A 20,535-nucleotide genomic window follows, 5' to 3' on the forward strand; every position below is an offset into this window, starting at 1 on the left:
CAAAAAGGACAAGTGCCTAAGAAGGGAGGTGCAATGCTAAATCTGAGAGAAAGCAGCTATAAAAAACTGAGAAAGAGAAACTAATAGCTCCAAATAGCAAGAATTAAACAGAAACCCAGCTATCTGAGAAGAATCACATCTGTGCTGGAAGGCGGCAAATGAGATTTGTGGGGTTGGAGAAAGAGTGACGCATTATGGGAGGGGGAGGACTTTGAGGCTCGGATCATATGTCTGGAAAAAATGTCTTAGTCAGATCCTAGGACAGATCTGAAGACCCAGTCGTGATGCATAATGAAATGGACAACATCAGATCTGACTAATTACTGAACCCTGAAAGTCCTGCAGAAATATCTGTTACTGAACAAGAAAACAGACTTAGACTTACTTCTGAACCAGTAAGTTCAGGTGTAGAGCTGTAGAACCACTTCAGTCCAAAAAATATGTTTTTTGAAATGTTACGTAATCGTTTAGCTTGAAAGATCAACTAATAACAAATTACAAAAAAAATGCTTTACTCATTAACCACTGGGAAAAATGAATCTAATTTTGAAATCCACAGAAATACAGGACAGACCCAGTCTCATAGAGATACAACTCTTTGACTCTCAACTACAATGAAACAGATACATTTAATAAAGTCACTACAGGAAAAAATGGATTTATTCCAATATTCATTAATACAATATTCTTCTTTTGGCTTTTTCCCAGTTAGGGGTCGCCACAGCGGAACTCCGGTCTGCTAATGATTGGCAGTAGATTTTTTACGGGTGTTGAGGTGCCAGCTCGATGCCCAACCTTCAACGAAGGCACGCCCATTCTACGCATGTCTTTCAAATGCTACTCGACCGTGGGGAGGACATGCAGACTCCACAAAGAAGGCGCGCCAGCCGAGAATCGAACGGGAGAACCTCTTGCTGTGAGGCAACAACGCTACCGCTGCACCACCGCGGCTTCTAATATAAACATGGAAAACTACAGAAGCAAACACAAAGTCAATTTATATATAGAGGTTAGCAAGAAATAAAACATAAACCCCAATTACTACACATGCAAACAAATTACAAACTAAATGGATACACAAAAAAGTGAAGCAAACAAATATTCACTATACAAATAAAGTGAACATGAAACAAGATACCCATGCAGTAATACATTTGAGCACAAACCATTAATGCAAGTTACTAACCCAAATAAATGAACACTGGGAAAATAAGACAAATGCTTTGAAAACAGAATTTATTTTAATAAGGCAAGTCCGTATGTACTTTCATACCTCTCTGCTATTCACATACACTAATTCCAGGGTCAGATATCACAAAATCAGGGCAACAATCATGTGTGTGCAAGACTGTGCAGATGATGGCTAATTGAGGAATCCCACAATTTCATTAGTAGCACTCAAAAACAGCACTTGAATGGACAGCACTTCAGCATATGGGATGATTTCAAAATAATTATAATAACGTAGAGTTAGATGACCAGTTTTATTTTCAATTAGATGACTGTAGAATCTGGAACATAGACTAACAAGGTGGCTTATTCCTGGATATTTTTGTCAGCAACCAATCTGCCCCACTAATCTCTCAATAAAGCTCAGGGAAGGAAAAACATAGCTAGATGACTGCCCACAGGTTGGGCTACATAACCCAATCAGACAACATGAAGACAGGGGCGATGTCATATTATTCTTTCTTTTGCTAAGACTGCTTGTTTTTACTTAATAATACTCTCCCAGCTACCCAGAAGTGCATTCAGTGTGGGTTACTAGTAGATGTCTCTTAATTAAGGTAAGAAATAAGGAGTGAGGACTGCATCAGGAGCTTGAGTAGACAGCTGTTTTTTTTGTCTCTTATCCTTGTATTACCTTCTCATAGTTTTACTGTCTTTTACTTTTTTGGCTCTGCAGCAATTTACTATAATACATTATATTAAAATAAGAGAACCACTAACCAACAGCCACAATTAAATTCCTACAAGATGTCAATAAATACAGTTAACATACAACTCCAGGCTATGTTTTTAAGACATGGCACAGTTTTCATCTGCATACTTTCTGTAAAAGATCAAAAACTCACACTTACCTGTATCAATGCAAAACATATCTGCATAGAATCTATTACCAGCTAATCCACCATGAATGTAAAGCGAAGTTCCTACTGCAACTACAACATGGCCATGCCTTGCTGCTGGAGGCTTTCCATGAGTAACTGGTTGTGACCATGTTAAAGCAACTAGGGGATAAAAAAAGTATTTTCACTACATTATCCACAATTTTCAGTTTTGTGGACATACACATCCACAAGTGATTTATTTTTTCTGAAAATGTCAGCTGACTCCTTAAAAAAAATCTTTTTTTTTTTTTAACATTTGGAGATGTTTCTCTTTTTACTTGCAGAGATGACATAACTACTTATAAACGTTGTTTTGGATAAACTGTAACATCAGATGTCAGGGCAAACTTATGAGGAATATTCTTAATATTGATGGTTTTAAAGAGCTTTATTTTGAATTAGCAATTTTAAGCAGTTATTTTCAACACACAATTTCACTGAGAAAATCATATACCAAACAATCCTACTGCTCTGCCTTAGTTCAGATCTCAAGAATCCACGGATAATCAAATTATTAAGAAAGCTGCATACATATATTAAGAGGAAAAACAGCTCAACAGTGATGAATTTATTTGAAGGCCATGATAATAAGACAAGAAGGAAGGAGTCTTAATTCTTGTGATACACAAACAGAGCTATTAATCATTTCACACAGCATATGTCAGTATTGTTTAATGGAACAATATTGAGGGTCTTACAGTGCTGAGCCGGGTCCTTGCAGTGCATCCTCCATCCCCAGCATCTTCCCAATAAGCAATTTGTTAGGCTTTCTGTGAACATTACCTTGGCTTTCAAACACTGGAAATCTTATGTAACAAGAACATCTGTTAACATCTATTTACAACAGCTGTGTGGAGTACCTCACTCCTTTCTCATAAACATGCTCACCAAGCTTCATAGCTGTACTCCAGTGTAAGCTGAAAGGCTCACACTATCAGCCAGACATGTGGTCCTCTTTGCTCACCATCCACCCCACTCATGTCTCAATTTATTGTCTCAGTGCCACTCCCCACCAATATTATACACCTCATTCTTACCAACTTATTAACTCTAACCGAGCTCTTCTGATTTCCCATCCTCTTACAATGAAATAGTCCATTTTAATGCAATCTAAGAAACCGCTTACAGTATGCTCAAATAACTAACACCTTTCTGTACCAAACACCATGAATCCCCCTTCTTGTTGCTGAAACTATGCTCTTAGCTCTCCTATCACACTTTCTGTAATTTCCTCAAATCTCTGTTAAAAACAATTTTTCATCCAAAGTAACTCCAATGGGCCATCCTTCCTACAACGTATCTAGTATTACCATACATAAAATATCCAATAACCATACCTTCTTCTGCAAAACACCAAACCAGCTTTCTTCACACAGAAGAAAAAAAAAAGTTTGCAAATTTCCCACACAGCTCTCCTGTTACCTAAACAATCATCTACACAAATTACAGAAACTTTCCAATAATTCTCATAAAAGTAACTCCCATTCTACTCATCTTACTTCTAAACAGTAAAACAGAACCTGAAGACCCAGCTTGACCCCTAGACCCCTCCTTCTCAACAAAGTCGCATTTGCTGACCTCAGCACCCACTATAGCAAATAAAGTTTGTCCTCGTTAATGCCAAACATAAACAAACAAATTATAACAACTTGATACCTTCATCTTAGCCCATTCCCTAACAATAACTATCACAGAATCATGGATTAAGAATTATATTACTCATGACTTTCCTGGATTTTCCTACAACTTCAATGCACAGTTAAAAAAGAGGCAATAGACAATTTTTTAAAACACTTCATTATCTAACTCAAAAACTAATAATTCACAAAAAGCAATTACTTAACTGCCACAAATCACCACTCTGGGTAACAAAGCCTAAAACTAGATGCAGATACTGTATCAACCTGAATCACAACACTAAGTCCCTATAGACAAGTAATACAAAGAAATATTAATTCATTTTTACCACATGATAGGGCCTGACATCTGCAAATGCTACAATATTCAAAGAAAAAAACAAAACAGAAACACTACCTTCTGAAAATCTAAACAGAAAGTATCAGGATGATACCTACATAACACAGGTTGAACACTTCCTTACCACCTTCTCTGTCAGCCTGGTTTCCTGTAATAATGAATACGTGCTACACAGCTGCTGAATCATCTTCTTCACTTCATCAGAAGAAAATGGTTCTGCCTTCTTCCTGTTGCATGTGATATCCTTTTTAAGAGGTTAACATCAGCAGATCCAGCAAAGCCTTTTTGTTTTTGCTACATGATGTCAGGTGACTCAGAGCTACTTAAAACAAAGAAGGGGAGAGAAAGACCCACTAAACCTGACCACAAAATACTACATACAGTCTCAATATCCTAGTTAAAGGGACACAAGTTATCACATTTCCAAAATATGTGGAATCAAGTTCCCGCACAGTTGCACCCTCAAGATCCATAATTAGCAGCAAGAAACATGGAATTAAGATGTATAAAATATTTAAACACATTGAGCCAGTTCACTGGAATCCCTCTGATCCAGCAACACACACGGTGTGGGGTCCCACATAACACACACACTTCACCTCTGCATGCGGTTCGAGTCCATCATAAGTAAACTATGAATATATGCAATTCTGTAGCACTGATATGTATAGTTTATCATTATAATTTAAGCTAGAAGTATAGGTATTTATTATGCAGATAACACTGCAGCATTAAGTCTTTTAAAAGTAGCCTGTGCTATTGGAGAAATTTAGTTTTATCTCCTGGCTCCATGATGCATAAGGATATAGCCCTTACTATGATGCAGGTGACCAGAGGAGGGGTAAGGAGGGTTCAAGTAGTCAACAGTTTCAAAATGTCAAAAGTAGGGTAAGACTTTTCCAAGTTTTTCTGCATTTTCTCCATTACCCATACAAAATATATGGTCATTTGCTTAAGCTTATTACGGAAACACTGTAGAAGGAGCAAGGGGAAATCCTTGGGAAACGTGTAAGACTAGTTAGAAAAACTAATCAGGAAACAGTCTGGATTCTTTGTTGAATATTTAAACAAAATCCCTTCTACCTCTGAAAAAGTTACAGTTGACTTTTTAAAAATTTTACTTATTCATCACATTTTTCATTTGCGACAAACTTAACATACGAAAAAGATCACAATAACTTTCCATTATTAGATCCATACATTAATACATGTAGTTTCCAATATACCTCTATCCTATTATTCTTGTGCTTTAGAATATACCCATACACTTTTCAATCACTTATTTTAATCACTTATTTGAGCATTATTTTGTATATTTTGCTCGCAAATCCACCATTTAGGCTTATGAAAATTACTTCCTCCATTTTTGATGATCTCATCTCTAGGTCTTTTATTTCCTTTATAATATTCAATACTTCATTTTTAGTTGTAGACTTCCAATTTTGTGAAACTGCCTTTCTGGCTGCTAATAACATTAAACTTAATAAAGACTGATTATGCGTTGACAACTCTAAACATAGACGCCAACTGAACAGCATCATCACCTTGGTTAATAGAAAATTTTCCCTCAACAATTATATCAGGGCATTCTACAGTGAGTCCTTAAACTCACTGAACTCCACACATTCCCAGAAAATGTGTTCCCAATTTCCCCTTTTATTCCCTTCAAATCTCTTAACATCTGCTCTCACTTAAGGGAAAATCCACTAAAGTCTAATAAGAATATAAAAGTACATCAGTAAACATTTCTACTAAAATACACTAAACCTTCTGGATTTCACAGCATACGTAGAGGCCTTAAAAATTGCCTCTCATTGCTCTTTTGTAATTTCTCATTGTAGTCTTCCTCCATGTCTTTTTAATTGCCTCTGAATGGTTTTCATTGTTAATGTGCAATATGTTATATGTCGAATTATTCCTTTCTTAACAGCATTTTCTGTTCTTCATTCCACTAAAAACTCTATTAGAGCTTTCACTTGATACTTCCCTTATTCTCTTTCTGTCTATAATTCTGCCAACAGTCCCTGATATAGAAGACATTCTTTGAGCTGCAAGTCAAAGACCTTCTTGACTTCTCACTGTGCTACACTTCACTTTCAACGTATTTGCTCCTGGTAGTATGAATCTTTTTCTAAAGTTTTCTCCAGTTATATCTTGCCATCTCTTGCCTACTTTCTGTATCTTTAGTTGTATGCATCTCTTCTTTATAATGCTGCCTGCTATTTTACACATATAATATTCTGTTTATTTTTTTCTGTTTTTTTAAGGGCTAACTTCCAAATTCCTATTTTTTTCTGCATTCCACATACTTTCACCCTGTTCCACCATAATCTTTTTCCAGTGTTATCTATTGTTATCTGCTTGTGATATGTATAAAAGCCTCAATTTAAAAGTTATCTACTCACTATAACTAGGTGTCTGTGTTGTCCATTTTCATTCTTCCTCAATGAATGGGTTATGGATCCAATTCTTGGATCTGACTCTGTCACATACTATAGACCAATGTTTTCAGCCACTTCAATACAACTCTTCAGCTCCTCCCTCTACCCGTAATGCCCTAGTTCATCCCCAACACCTCAGATTGAGTTTGCTCCCATAAAGTATTCATTAAGTAATGAAAAGATGAAAAATAGATATTAAAGTAGGGCTCAAAACTGGAACTACATGTTCCAAAGGTCCATCAGGTCACTCCAGGAGATGACAGGCAGGGGAAAGGCGGGGGGGTGAGGAAGAATGAAAATGGACAGCACAGACGCCTAGTTATGGTGAGTACATAACTTTTAAATCTGATGTTGTCCTTTTCATTCTTCCTCAATGAATGGGACAGAGTCCCCAGCTACATGAATCTTGAGTGGCCCTCATGGAAAGATATTCGAGAGAACCGATGAACCAAAGGCAGCTCTACTTCTGGAAATTAGGTCCAGTTTGTAATGAGTAACAAAGGTATGAGCACTGGACCATGTGGCTAATGTGCAAATATCATCAATAGGTGTTCTTGACCAAAAAGCAGATGAAGTGGCCATGGCTCTAGTAAAATGGGCTTTAGGCGTTTGTGGTAGAGAAAGGCCCTGTTGGGAATAAATCCAGGAAATGCAGTTGGTTATCCATTTGGCCAATGTGACTTTAGAGACCAGAGAACCTAGCTGATTTGGTGAAAAAGAGACAAACAGTTGGTCTATTTTTTTCTGAATTCCTTTGTACTGTGTAAATAGAAATGTGATTGTCTATGCACATCTAGAAGGTGAAGCATGTATTCTCCTTTGAAAATTTTGGAAAGAAGTCTGGTAAATGAATTATTTGGTTAATATTAGACTCGGAAGCCACTTTGGGTAAGAAAGAAGGGTTTGTTCATAAGGTAACCCTGTTTTTATGAAAACAATGTAAAGGGTCTTAGATGAAACAGCCTGGAGTTCAGAAAGTCTTTTAGTGGAAGTAACATCCACTAAAAAAGCTGTTTCCCAAGATAAATACTTTAAGTCAGTTTTTGCCAAAGGTTCAAATGTTTTTTGAGTCAAACCTTGCAATACTACTGTTAGATCCCAGGGTGGTGATGGATCTTTTACTTGACTACTGGAGGTCTAAGAACGAAGGTACTTTTTAAGAATACCTTACATAATTTGGAAGTAGCCAAAGCATACTTTTTCTCCCCTGAATGAAAATGTGAAATTGCTGCCAATTGTACTTTGATCTTGGAAAAATAGCACCTTATTTAAAGAGAGTATGTACCACAGGAAGATGCTATAGAACATTCTATAGAATGCCCACAGGAAATGGAAAACAAGGGATATGCCCTCAGTTTGGATGACAATGAGCTAAGAGAAGAGTTTCTTGATTTAACAGACATAGACAGATATATGAAGATCAATGAAAGAAATAGACTGCAGAAGGTTAATAAAACCCAAAAAGTCAGAAGTCTAATAAAACAAATGAACACAGTAATTAGGACTGTTCATAGAGATCCATGTGATATAACAGAAGTAAACAGGATATATTACTGTGCAGCTAAATTAATAATGGATAAAGTTCTACCACAAGAACACAGGGTAGTGAGGGAAAGGAAGGGGAGAAACTGAATAGCATCATGGAAATATCGAATAGAGAAAACTATAAAGCAGTTAATACAAGAAGTGTCACTGTTAGAAGACTATAGAAGAGGGAACAGATCAACAGAAGTACTAAGAAAGATACAGTAAATATAATTAACTATGCACTACTTTGCCTAAGTGATTATCTCCGCTTAATTTCCTAACTAATGTTATGTTCCTCCACATATATAAATTCAACCATATATTTGTCTATATTCAAGTGTTTAAAGTCTTGTTCTGTTTGATACTATGTATATATTTTTGTTTTTACATTTTTATCCTGTAAATGTGTTAAAACTCATTTTTTGTCAATTTTGTTTATAGTTTTTTATTACTTGTTGTGATAATTTGTATGTAAGCTTAGACTGGAGCTTTTCTCCCGGGCCTCCGCTGAAAATAGGCACTGTCCCAGTAGGACCATCCCGGTAAACAAATGTAAAATAAATAAATAAATGAATAATTGTGATAAATGCAATGCACAGTATTAGAACAGACCAGGATCTATCATACACTACTGCAAATAACAAACTAAAAATTTCAGCACAGGCAGGAAAACTTAGAAGATACGAAGATAAATATAAAGGTAAAGTACAAAATAAGCAATTTACTGATGACACAAAGAGTTTTATAGAGAATTGGGAAACAATGTAAAAGGAATTGAAAGACCACCAAAAAAAGAAGAAAAAGATACATTTTGGAGAAGTATCTATGAAGATCCTGTGGAACATAAAGATGTTAAATGGACAGAAGAAGTAAAAGAAAGAATAAGTTTAAAGGAACAGGATATGAAATGGGATAAGGTAACAGCCAGAGAGATTGAAACAAAGTTAAGAAAAGCTTCAAATTGGAAAACCCCAGGCCCAGATGCAGTACCTAACTTCTGGTTAAAAGTAGTAACTTCTTTGCATGAAGATTTATCCACGAGTAAGAACTATTTATATGTGCAACCCGAACAGACACCAACCTGGATAATAACAGGAAGAACAATGCTCCTACTTAAGAGTGAACCTGCAAGCTACTCTAAAAATGACAGACCAATAACTTTCCTTCCGACGACATATAAACTATACACTGGAATTGATGCCGACAGAGTCTATAGTCATTTAGAAGAAAACTTAATTATGGCAATAGAACAAAAGGACAACAAAAGAAAGTCATTTGGAACAAAGGACCATTTGCTGTTAAATTAAAGTCATAGTAGAGAAATGTAAAAAGGAAAATAATTTAAGTATGGCATGGATTGACTACAAAAAAGCATTTGATAGTATCTCACACTCATGGATAAAAGTGTACTTAAAAATATATAAGATACACCCTACACTGATCAACTACTTTACAGTGACCATGAAATAGTGCCAGACCACTTGCAATTAAGAATTGAACTGGCTTGAACTCCCCAATCAACTTGCCTTTATTCAGCTATCCACCTTGCACAAACTTATTTTCAAGCCTACTGCCTGCCCTGCACTAGCCAATCTAGTCACACCGTACACACCAAATTGATCCCTACGATCAGAAGACAAAAATCTCTTAGCTATTTCAAAACCCACAAGAAAACCTGGTCACACTCTGTATTCACACTCTGTCTCTATACTTTGGAATTTACTTCCTCTAGCTACCATGTCTATGCCTGGCCTAACCCATTTCAAAGCCTCTTAAAAAAATCATCTCAAAAATACATGGCTCTGCTCCTGTATAAAGTCTGCCTACTCCTGCATAAAGCCTGCCAAATGCTCAGGTCTTCCTCTTCTGTCACATTTCAATCCCTCACAGACTGCAAGATCCTAAGACTCTTCTAACTCCTTCTCTGCTTCTATACAATATCCTTAAGCTACTGCTCAGGCTTTATTGCTTCTATTCTTTTTAACTCTCTCTTACTGTCTATCTGCATCACTAACTTTCTGGCTGCTATTTTCCTAACTGAAACTAACATTCTATTTTGCATGTAGTATAACAGTCAATGTCACACACTGCACTACCTACATACTATTTTTTGGACACTATCTACATCATGTATGGTGAGAGTGACTATTATTGTCTGTAATGTTTTAACTGTATAGAATTGTCTAGATGTGTAGTAATATATTGCAACATCTTGTAGAAGTTTGTTCTTTCAACTTATTTTTTGTATAGTATTTCTAAAGTAATCTTTATTGTATTGGATTATACTGCACTTGTATTGTACTGTATGTGGAGCTTTTCTCTCTGGGCTTCTGCTGAAAACAGGTTCTGTAGACCCAGTCAGACCACCCCAGTAAACAAATGTCAAAATAAAAATAAAATAAAACGTGGGAGATGCAAGCAATGCAGGTTCATAAGTAACATGTCTTGCACTTTCATCCAAGCTCTTGACTTATCCTTTTGGTGCCTTGGAAGATTTGATTGTAACTCATTCAGAGTGGTTTACACTGACTGATGCGAACATGACCTTGCATTTATGTAGGAAAAACTTTCAAAAAATTTGCCTGCAGAATTTATGAGCATAAGTTAGCAATGAAAATAAAGATCAGAATAATGTGTTAGCAAAACATTCATTACATTTTTCTTGTTTTAATTAAGAAAGTCACTTTTAGTGTACTGTAAGCTGTCAGTTTGGAGGACTTTTCATGGAATTATAAGGTACAGCTTGAGTGCCGAGAATCCTGCTGGCAGATCAGGTTAAGAGCTGACAAATACCCTAGACTCCATGATCATACCAACATTAAATGTTTCTTGTCAGCACAAACGTTTTAAATGGTATCCATTCTGCCTTAAATCTGATACAATGAATTTTGGTTCAGGCACTTTTTTAACATACTATTACCTAAGGACAGACATTGATTGGTTGTTGCATACCGCATCTTGTGTGGATTATTAAGAAAGAATGAAAGTGCTAAATAGAATCTGACTGCACTTGTGTCTTCTCTGAAGAGCTGGCACTTATAAAATTGTTCTTTTATTATTTTATTCTAAGATTAGGTACTGCACATCAGATTATATTATTTTGTCATAAACAATAATTTGTGACTTCAGAGACAAAAGTGTTATCATTTATGCAGTGCTGAGGATGAAGTGGCAACAGTGTTTGTTTACATGATGGAATACTCATTTTAATCTGTAAGTATTTCCATGAAAACTTGGGTATTACTACTTTTAAGTTATAGGTAATTGCCAGCTGTAGAAATGTTAATGCATAGAGCATGGGTGTTAATGACTGCAGTCTCATGTTATGTAATACATACTTTTGTCCACAGTTTCCTGACATTTTACGCAGTTTCCTTACAGGGATGAAATGCATAAAGTTATAAAGTGTCCTAGCCCCCCTTTTTTATTCATAACTTATTCCCCTTTGAGTTAAACATCCCCCTGTGTTTCTGAAGGTCAAATTATAAGTAACAGAATTGTCACAGTTGACTCACAGTAGTTCAAGATCAAACAAGTCATAAACATCTCCTAAAGATCGGCTAGGTGATAGTGCAAGTGATTGTGAAGAGGGGCTGTCATGAAAGCTGGATGGTGAGTTGGTCCGATGTCACAACCTACATGATGCACATAATCCTGCAGAGGCTGATCTGACAGTGCTTTGTGAACATGATCTGGGCTTCGAATGAGAGGTTCTGTTAGATGTAGATAAATTTTGATATGGCCTGCATGACATTTGTCATGTTTGTTCTTCTCTAACCAGTTACAGTACTTTCCTGAGAAGTGCATGTAGTCTCATATCATCTGCCCCCACATGTTTGAATAGTAACCTGCCCTCTTCTCCTTCCAATATTGATTCCTGCTTGAGTCTAGTAAGTCCTAACTAGTGTGCAAATGGAGGCCATGGATGTTTGGTGTGCCAGCATACTACTCATCACTGTGATCATGGCATTATCCTTACTCACAAAATCCTTATGCATGCCCTGGAGGATTCAGACCATTTCTAGCTGACTGACTGTGGCAGTGCTCTGAACCCTAACAATGTCATGGCACATTTGTTGCTGAGAAGCCAATGCTATTCATGTTTCCTGGGGCAGCTGTGACTAACAAATGTCTGCACCTGGCTCCTCTTTGTAAAGGTGTCACTGTAGATATCGTTGTCCATGAATGCCTGCCATCATCCTCATGCTGTTTGTCTGGGTTTAATACTGGTGTAGAGGTGTATGAGTGTGCCTCCTGCACAAGCATGAGTGCAATATCAGAATGTGCTTGACTTTGTGATGCACTGCCACTTCCTGCAGAGTTACTAACATGTTGTAGGGTGTGAGATCCTGCCATTAAAGTGCAGACTGTGTACCACTTTCATCAGGCTGCCTCATAAATATAACTTTGCTATCATCATCAGCATCTTCAACAGTTCGATCTGCTGCTGATGTCACCGAAATTAATTGGTATAGTGGAACTGTTTGTTTCTGCTGCTGACTCTGTAAAAAATTATTTGAAAACATTACTAATAAAGCAATAGCACACAGCTGTATACTTATTAAGGGGGCGCAGGGGACACCTACCACACACACTGCCTTCATTGTCATTGTGTGCAGATGTGGAAGGTTCTCCCATTAACAGCGGCACAGTGGTGCAGTGGTAGCGTTGTTGCCTCACAGTAAGAAGTTCTCCAGTTCAATTTTCGTCTGGAGTGCCTTCTGTGCAGAGTCTGCATGTCCTCCCTGCATTCATGTGGGTTTCCACCGGGTGCTCCATTTTCCTCCCACATTGAAAAGACATGCATTTGGAGCATTTCTCCCTGGGCCTCCGCTGAAAATTGGCTTTGTTCCAAGTCGGACTTTCCCGGCAAAAAATGTTAAATAAATAAACAAACAAACAAACAAACAAATAAATAAATAAATAAATTAATTAATTAATTAATTAAGCCATGATAAAGAACATATTATTATTCCAGGGATAAAAATTCAAAGGGGGGTATTCCAGGGCAACTCTCTGTCACCACTGCTATTCTGCCTTGCCCTTAACCCATTAAGCTGTTTACTTAACAGCTTAGGCTATGGCTATAATTTGGCTCCTAGAAAACAACAAAGTGTAAAGACTTCTTATCTTCCATCTTCTCTTTGTTGATGATTTGAAACTGTATAGGTCATCAAATGAGGAACTGAAAGTACAAATGCAAGTTGTCAAACTTTTTCAGATGATATAAGAATGTCACTTGGTCTTGATAAATGTGCTAAAGCAATCTTTAAAGCAGGAAACTGCAGCACCAAGAAAACATCAGTTTGGGACAAGAATGTGATATGAAAGAACTTGAGCAAAAGGGAGTGTATAAATATTTGGGAATTGATGAAGGATCAACAATAAAAAATTAAAAAAATATGAATAAAACAAAGTAAGGAGTACTTTAGAAAACTTAAATTAATCCTGAAAACCGCGTTGATATCTAGGAACAAAATCCAAGCTATAAACCAATTTGCTCTTCCTGCCCTAACTTATAGTTTTGGAATGATTGATTGTCCCCAAAACGTGTTGGATAGATTAGACAGGAAAAGAAGAAGGATGCTTCATGCTCACCAAATGATTTATAAAAATCAGTGCATTCCAAGATTATATATTCCCTGTTCTGGAGGAGGGATGGGCCTCCTTGAAACTCATTACATGTACAGATCTGCAATCATGGGACTCCACACATATCTGTTGACCTCATAAGACCCAAATGTAGTGAAAGTTTTGAAACCTGAGGAGAATAAATCTAAGATGACTTCCCTGCTTAATCTGGCAGAAGGATATTGGCGTCAAGCAGAAATGGAAATCAAACCACAAGTGGATAAAAAACAGGCAGCAACTGAATATGCCAAAAAACAAAAGAAAGACTATAAGCTGAAGGACCAGATGAGAAGGCAAGAGATGTGGAAAATGCATAAATATAGTCACAAGAATAGAAAACTTCTGGAAATACCCCATGTTGATCAAGAACGAATGCAGGAATGGTTAAGGACAGGCAAATTCAAACCAAGAGATGAAAGGTTAATATTGGCGGCACAAGATAGTGGGCTACGCACATGTTAGTTTAAAAAGTCCGCTGAACATATGGGAGAAACAGACAAATGTAAGTTTTGCAAAATAGAATTGGAAACAGTTGCACACCTTGTTGCTGACTGCGACATACTAATAGTAGAAGGACTGTATACTGAAATGCATAATAATGTGGTGGGACTGGTGCACTTGGGATTGTGGAAACATTATGGTATTGAAATGGCTGAAAAACATTGGAAATGAGCCACAAAACATCATAGAAAATGATGAAGCTTACATCATATGGGATCATCCATTACTAACCGTTCAAAAGATAGATTCTAGAAAACCAGCTATAGTGGTCCAAGAAAAGAAGACAAAAGTAGCATTGATCATTGAAATTGCCACACCCAGTGACTACAGTGTGATCCGTACAGAAAGACACAAAGTCATAAAATATCAGGATTTGCAAGCAGAAATGAGAGCAATGTGGAAGAAAGATACTCAAATAGTTTCAATAGTAGTAGAAGCAACAGGTCTTATAAAAGAATCTACAATCATATTTGGATATGTTACCAATACATGTAACTCCATACAAATTGCAGAAAGAGTCTGCGAAGAGCACTTTTAGCTGACATTAAAGAATTAAACAATACTAATTTCATGAACTTTAATCTTACTTTGACTTAGGAATGGGTCCATTCCCATCATGGTATTAGAAACCCAAAAGATTTGGAGAAATTAAAAAATAAAAAACGAGAGAAGCTAAGAAATCTAGTACAGCAGAGACAGGGCAGTAAAAAGGTTAATGTTGTTTTTCAGAGCCCAAAAAGAAAATCTTTTCTATTTACTCTTGTAAATCCTTTAGGTGGAGTCTTTCTTTGAGGATAACAGTATGCCTTGTACTGGGGAGGAAAGCCTGGGCTGACTAGCTATTAATGGAGCTGGAGAAACCATGCTATTAGCCTGAGGGCTGAGATATTGGGATGATTCATCCTTGAAGGATGTAAAAGAAGAGCAAGGACTTGGGTCCAGTATCCATGGAGGAAAATGAAGATGAGACCAAAGGACAGGAACCACACCCGGCGAGGCCAAAAAATGGCAATGAGGATGACTGAGCTCTTGAACTGACTGGCTTTTTGTAACAATTTTGGAATGAGAAGTACTGAGGGATAGGTGTATAGGAGACCAGAGGGCCAAACGTGAACTAGAGCATCTCTCTGTGACTCCCCCCTGCCCCCCAAGGAGGGATCAGGGCAAAGTACCTACTGCATTTGTTGCTGTAGGGAGATGCAAAGAGATTGCAGTATGGTTGTCCCCAATGATGGAAAATTTTCTCCACCACTGATTGAAAGACCATTCATGAAGCATCAAAATGAACCAGCTGTTTGTCTGCTATTACGTTGTTTTTTTCCCAGAATGTGTGTTGCTACAAGAAAGTGGTTGGAGGAGACCACCACTGCCGCACCCTCATGGCTTCTCAGTAATACCAAGTACCCCCCTTGTTTGCTGATGTACCAGAACACAGACATGTTTGTTGGTATAAATCTCAATGTTCACTACAGGAAGAGCATCTTGGAATGCCTGCAACACTAAAAGGACTGCTCTTATTTCCAGGACATTGATATGCAAATTGGTCTAATGGGGGGACGACAAGCCTTGGACCATCATTATCATCATCATCATCAACCCCCTTTTCCCTATTTTTCTACATGGGGTCACGGTGTCATGCTGTCACCATCTTTTTCTATTCAAGGCTACACTCTTGCCTTCTTTGACACTCATGCCTGACTTTCTCAGATCTTCTCTCACACACTACACCCCCCTCTTTGTTGGAAACCCTTGTTTCCTCTAACATTCTTCCTGTCTGTCCTAAATCTTCCTCACCAGATTGTCTTCTGCATTTCTAAATGTGTCCAAACCACCATAATCTGTTCTATTTGATCTCTTCTGCAACTGGAGCTACTCTGGCTTCTGCTCTTATGTCCTCATTTCTTTGTCTGTCCCACAGTGTGCATCCTACCACCTATCTCAGGCACCTAATCTCCATCACCTCTAGCTTCCTCATCTGCTGTGCCTTTACTGCCTAGGTTTCTGTACCATACAGTAGTACTAGCAGCACCACTGTTTTGTACACCTTACTTTTCAGTTTCTTTGGCATTCTTCTGTCATACACTCACCTGACACTCTATGTTAGTTGACTGCAGACCCTCTGATTTTAGCTCTGACCTCTTCATTCAGACTTCCCTTCTCCTCAACAACCCCTCTCAGATACTTGAAGCTGTTAACCTGTTCCACTGTCTTCCCATCCATCTCAATTCTCAGCTTCTTCTGATTTTCCCAATTTGCTGCCATTACCACTGTCTTATCTGTACTTAGTTTCATCCCATGTGCCGTCAGTTTTGCATTCCACTCCCCTATCCCTTGCTGACCTTCCTGTTCAGAGTCTGCCTGTAATGTTACATCATCTGGATACAGCAATTGTGTTGATCTGTCACCTCTGACCTGTTTGCTAATGTAATCTGTCACCAGCAGTGGGCTCAAAGCTGAACCCTGATGTACACTTACTCCCATTGGGAACCCCTCTGTAAGACTGAACACTTTTGTACTTGAGTCATTGGGTCCTTGTACATTGCCTGTACTAATCCTACCAATGTTTCTGGGACTTCAAAATACTGAAGTACTGCCTAAATCAGCTTTCTTGGGACCTTGTCATATGCTTTCTCCAAGTCTAGGAATGTCCAGTTGGACTCTATCCTCATGTCTAGCTTCTTCTCAACTATCTATTTCAAAGCAAACATTAGGTCAATTGTGCTGCATCCTGATCTGACTCCGAACTGCTTATCTTCCATCTTACTTTCTACTACTCTGTGCGAGCAGTAAAAACAAAGATGACTGACTTTAATGACTGGCTTAGTTTCTGATGACATTCTAAGGGGGTGCAATATTTGTCAGCATGGAAGGAGATGGTCAACAGATCATGCTGCTTTGCCAGGGATGGTCTGCACCTCTCCCCTCTAGGTTTTTGAATATTAGCTAAAACACTGTCTTCTCCCATAGTGCCTTTTCAGGCATTGCCAAACTGAAAGTACTTCCGACAGCAAATCAAAACCAAGAAAATGTAAAGGTATTACTGCTCAATGCTAGGAGTCTAAACAAAAAACTCCACTCTCCAAAAGCTCTCTTTACCCTAGAGAATGCTAATGTCTGTGCAGTTACTGTGACATGGTTTAAAGCCAGGGAGAGCACACCAACAGTGCAAGGTTATAATGCCTTCCACATATTTAGACCAGTTACTTCACAGGCAGGGACTAAAGGTGGAGGTGCCTATATTTACATCAAAAATAAATATATTTCAAGGCTGGTCAAACAGGACAATGCCTCTGAGCTGGTGCGTGTTCAAATCACCATAGGTAAAATCCAGTGCCACTTCCTTGCAAGCTATGGAAACCCATACCATGTAGCTAAACTTATTAGAAACACTAACCATCCAACCCAATACCATATTCATGGGTGACTTTAGTTACCCCGCTATTAACTGGGAATACTATACTACACCAAACATACATGCACAGAGATTCCTTGATTTTGTAAACACAAACTCCCTGGACCAGACAGTCAATACACCAACCAAGGGTGCAGCCGTACTGGATCTGGTCCTCAATAATATGGGAGACTGCTGCACATCCCCTAATGTAATGCCTTCCCTGGTAAGGTCAGACCACAAAATGGTCTCCCTTGAAGTAAAAATAATATTCAGGAACTACTTTAAGGATAACCTCCTGATATTAATTGCGAACCTGGCAAAATTTCAAGCCCCCATAAACCCTGAGAACACTGCTGCCTATGCAGAACTGTTCACAGAAACCCTGAACAAGCATGTTAATAGCTGCATAGAGACAGCTGTACCCCCCAGGAAGAAGTGCAGAACTAACTCAAAAAACAAGCCACCTGGTGGAATCACAAAATCAATAGGCTGTATAACAGGAGGAAGAAAATCATGGCAAAAATTAGGAGGTGCAGCACTCAACAGGATAAAAGGACTCTCATCAAACTAAACAAACAACTCAGAGGACAAATAAAATTGACCAAAGCCATATCTGAGGTAAGTTTGGCCTCCCAGGCCAAGGACAACCACAAAGCATTCTTTAGCTATGTCCGCAACGTCAAAGGCACACAACTGTGTAAAGATCTCAATGTAAATGGAGCCTCCTATACTGAGCCAGAAGATGTAGCAAACCTCATGGCTGATAAATTCAGCTCCGACTTTACCCATCTCTCCCCCCTCAACCTTCCCTCAGGAAATATCATCAAATATAACTCCCTCTACTATCACTAGGGAACAGGTCATTAATGCTCTGTTTAAGACCAAGAACACTGCATCAATTGACCCAGACAAAATCCCAGGATGCCTTCTAAATAGCATAAAACGTGACCTATCAGGGCCTCTGGAATTATTATTTAACTGTAGCCTCCAAACAGGTTTTGTGCCTCATGAATGGAGAAAGGCAACACTCATCCTTCTGCACAAAGGTGGGGCATCTACAGATCCTGGAAACTACAGAACCATAAGTCTCACTAGTCTTATATGTAAAGCCATGGAAAGAATTATCATGGAGATGATCAACAGAAATATAGTAAACCTCTAGACACTGGATCCAACCCAGTTTGGTTTCATCAAGGGTAGATCATCCCTACTCAACCTGGTGGACTTCTTTTAGAAGGTCACCAAAGCAATGGATGAGGGCAAAATCGTTCACATTGCCTACTTTGACCTGGCCAAGGCATTTGACACAGTACTACACTTGGGCATTGTTGACAAACAGGTTAGGTACAAACCCATATCTCACCAAGTGGATAGCCAACTGGCTCACAGACAGGATGCAGGAAGTTAGGATTGGGGAAGCCACCTCTCCAAAGAGGCCAGTCACAAGTGCAGTCCCTCAGGGATCAGTCTGCTCCTTTTTGGCATTTACTTTTCAGAAGTCAAGGCCAATGTCAGTGGTCTCTGGCTGACTAAATTTGCAGATGATTGCAAATTTGGAGTGTCATTGAATCTCACACTGACACAAATGTTCTCCAGGAAGGGCTGACACAGACAAACAACTGGTGCCAGAGCCATGGACTAAAACTAAATGCCAAAAAATGTGTAATAGTATCCTTTGGGAAGTCATCCATCCCTGGTAACTATCATATTGACAACACACTCCTTAGAGTAGACCCAGTAGTCAGGGACTTAGGGACACATGTAGATAGTAATCTAGCCTGTGATCATCACCTGTCTATAGTGGTGAGGAAATCAATATATGCTGTGCAACTTATAAACAAGGGTATGACATCTAAGTCCAAGGAAGTCATTGTTCCACTGTAATCGGCATTTATCAGACTTATCACTGAGTTCAGTGCCCCCTTTGGTATGTACCTAAGCAGGCATATCCAACAGATGGAACGTCTACAGAGGTTCCTCACTAAAAAAATACAGGGCGTGAGTAAAATGTCCTACGCAGACTGCCTCAAGGCCCTATCCCTGTATTCTGTCTCCTGCAGGCTTTTGAGGGGAGATCTATGCCTGGCATACAAGGCATTGTCAGACCCCAATCTGATGGACCTCCTGCATATCCACAAAACAAACAGCACCAGAATAACCCGTTCTAAAGACTTAAACCTTGCCTGCAATATAAATAGGACCTGCTGGAGAGATAGATATGTATCCCACAGACTACCCCATCTATGGAACAGGCTCCCCATCCATGTGAAGCAGAGTTCCTCCCTAACCCAATTCAAGTGCAACTTGGACAACTGGATGGGAAACTGAAAATTCATCCCTGGTTTGGCACCTATGTCTCTAATGGACACAGGTAACCTGTAATTGGTTCATCTCCCAGGACCATGCTTACACTTATCAAGGGTATCAGAACTGGTCAGAGATTTGTGATGCATGGCTAGGCTTAAAAAGGCCCTTAGCCTGGTAAACACCTATGAACCTATAAGTTGACTGGAGAGAACGTGCAACAGTTCAAGGAGCTACTCAGGGTTCTAGCACTCTAAGAAGAGGAGGAAGTAGGTGGGTTGAAGAAGAATGACAGTGCCTGAAAACAGCATGAGTGAGGACAACAGAACAGATGTGTGGCTGAGCCAGGTGTGGAAATGAGGTACATAAGAAAAGCTAGTGATGGAGTGCAGAAGTCCAGGAAATCATCAAAAGAAAGAAGGAGTGCAGGAAAAGTGGGAGATAGAAAAGATGAACCAAGTTAGGAAAGAATACTGGTTGGCTAACAAAGAAGCTAAGAAAGGAGTTGCAATAGGAAAGGAGAGGGTATTGGAGGCACTCTACCAGCTTCTGGAAAGTGACTCTGTTGGTGGCACAAAGAAACTATATCAGGGTGCAAGGAAAAGACAGAAGGATAAAGAAGATAGTCAGACACCTTTCATGAGGGATG

At 38.6% G+C, this 20,535-nt stretch overlaps 1 protein-coding gene across 1 annotated transcript in view; it reads right to left on the reverse strand.

Annotated features, from left to right (window-relative positions):
* Positions 1–20,535, reverse strand: part of RABEPK (Rab9 effector protein with kelch motifs) — a 1,512,433-nt gene that overhangs the window by 518,063 nt on the left and 973,835 nt on the right. The window contains exon 6 of the mRNA XM_044058697.1: positions 2,082–2,231. Coding sequence (XP_043914632.1) covers positions 2,082–2,231 — 150 coding nt within the window. The remainder of the gene's footprint in view (positions 1–2,081; positions 2,232–20,535) is intronic.

This window comes from Protopterus annectens, chromosome 16.part0, assembly GCF_019279795.1.
Source record: "Protopterus annectens isolate FY-2018-M chromosome 16.part0, PAN1.0, whole genome shotgun sequence".
In the NCBI taxonomy this organism is placed as follows: Eukaryota; Metazoa; Chordata; order Ceratodontiformes; family Protopteridae; genus Protopterus; species Protopterus annectens.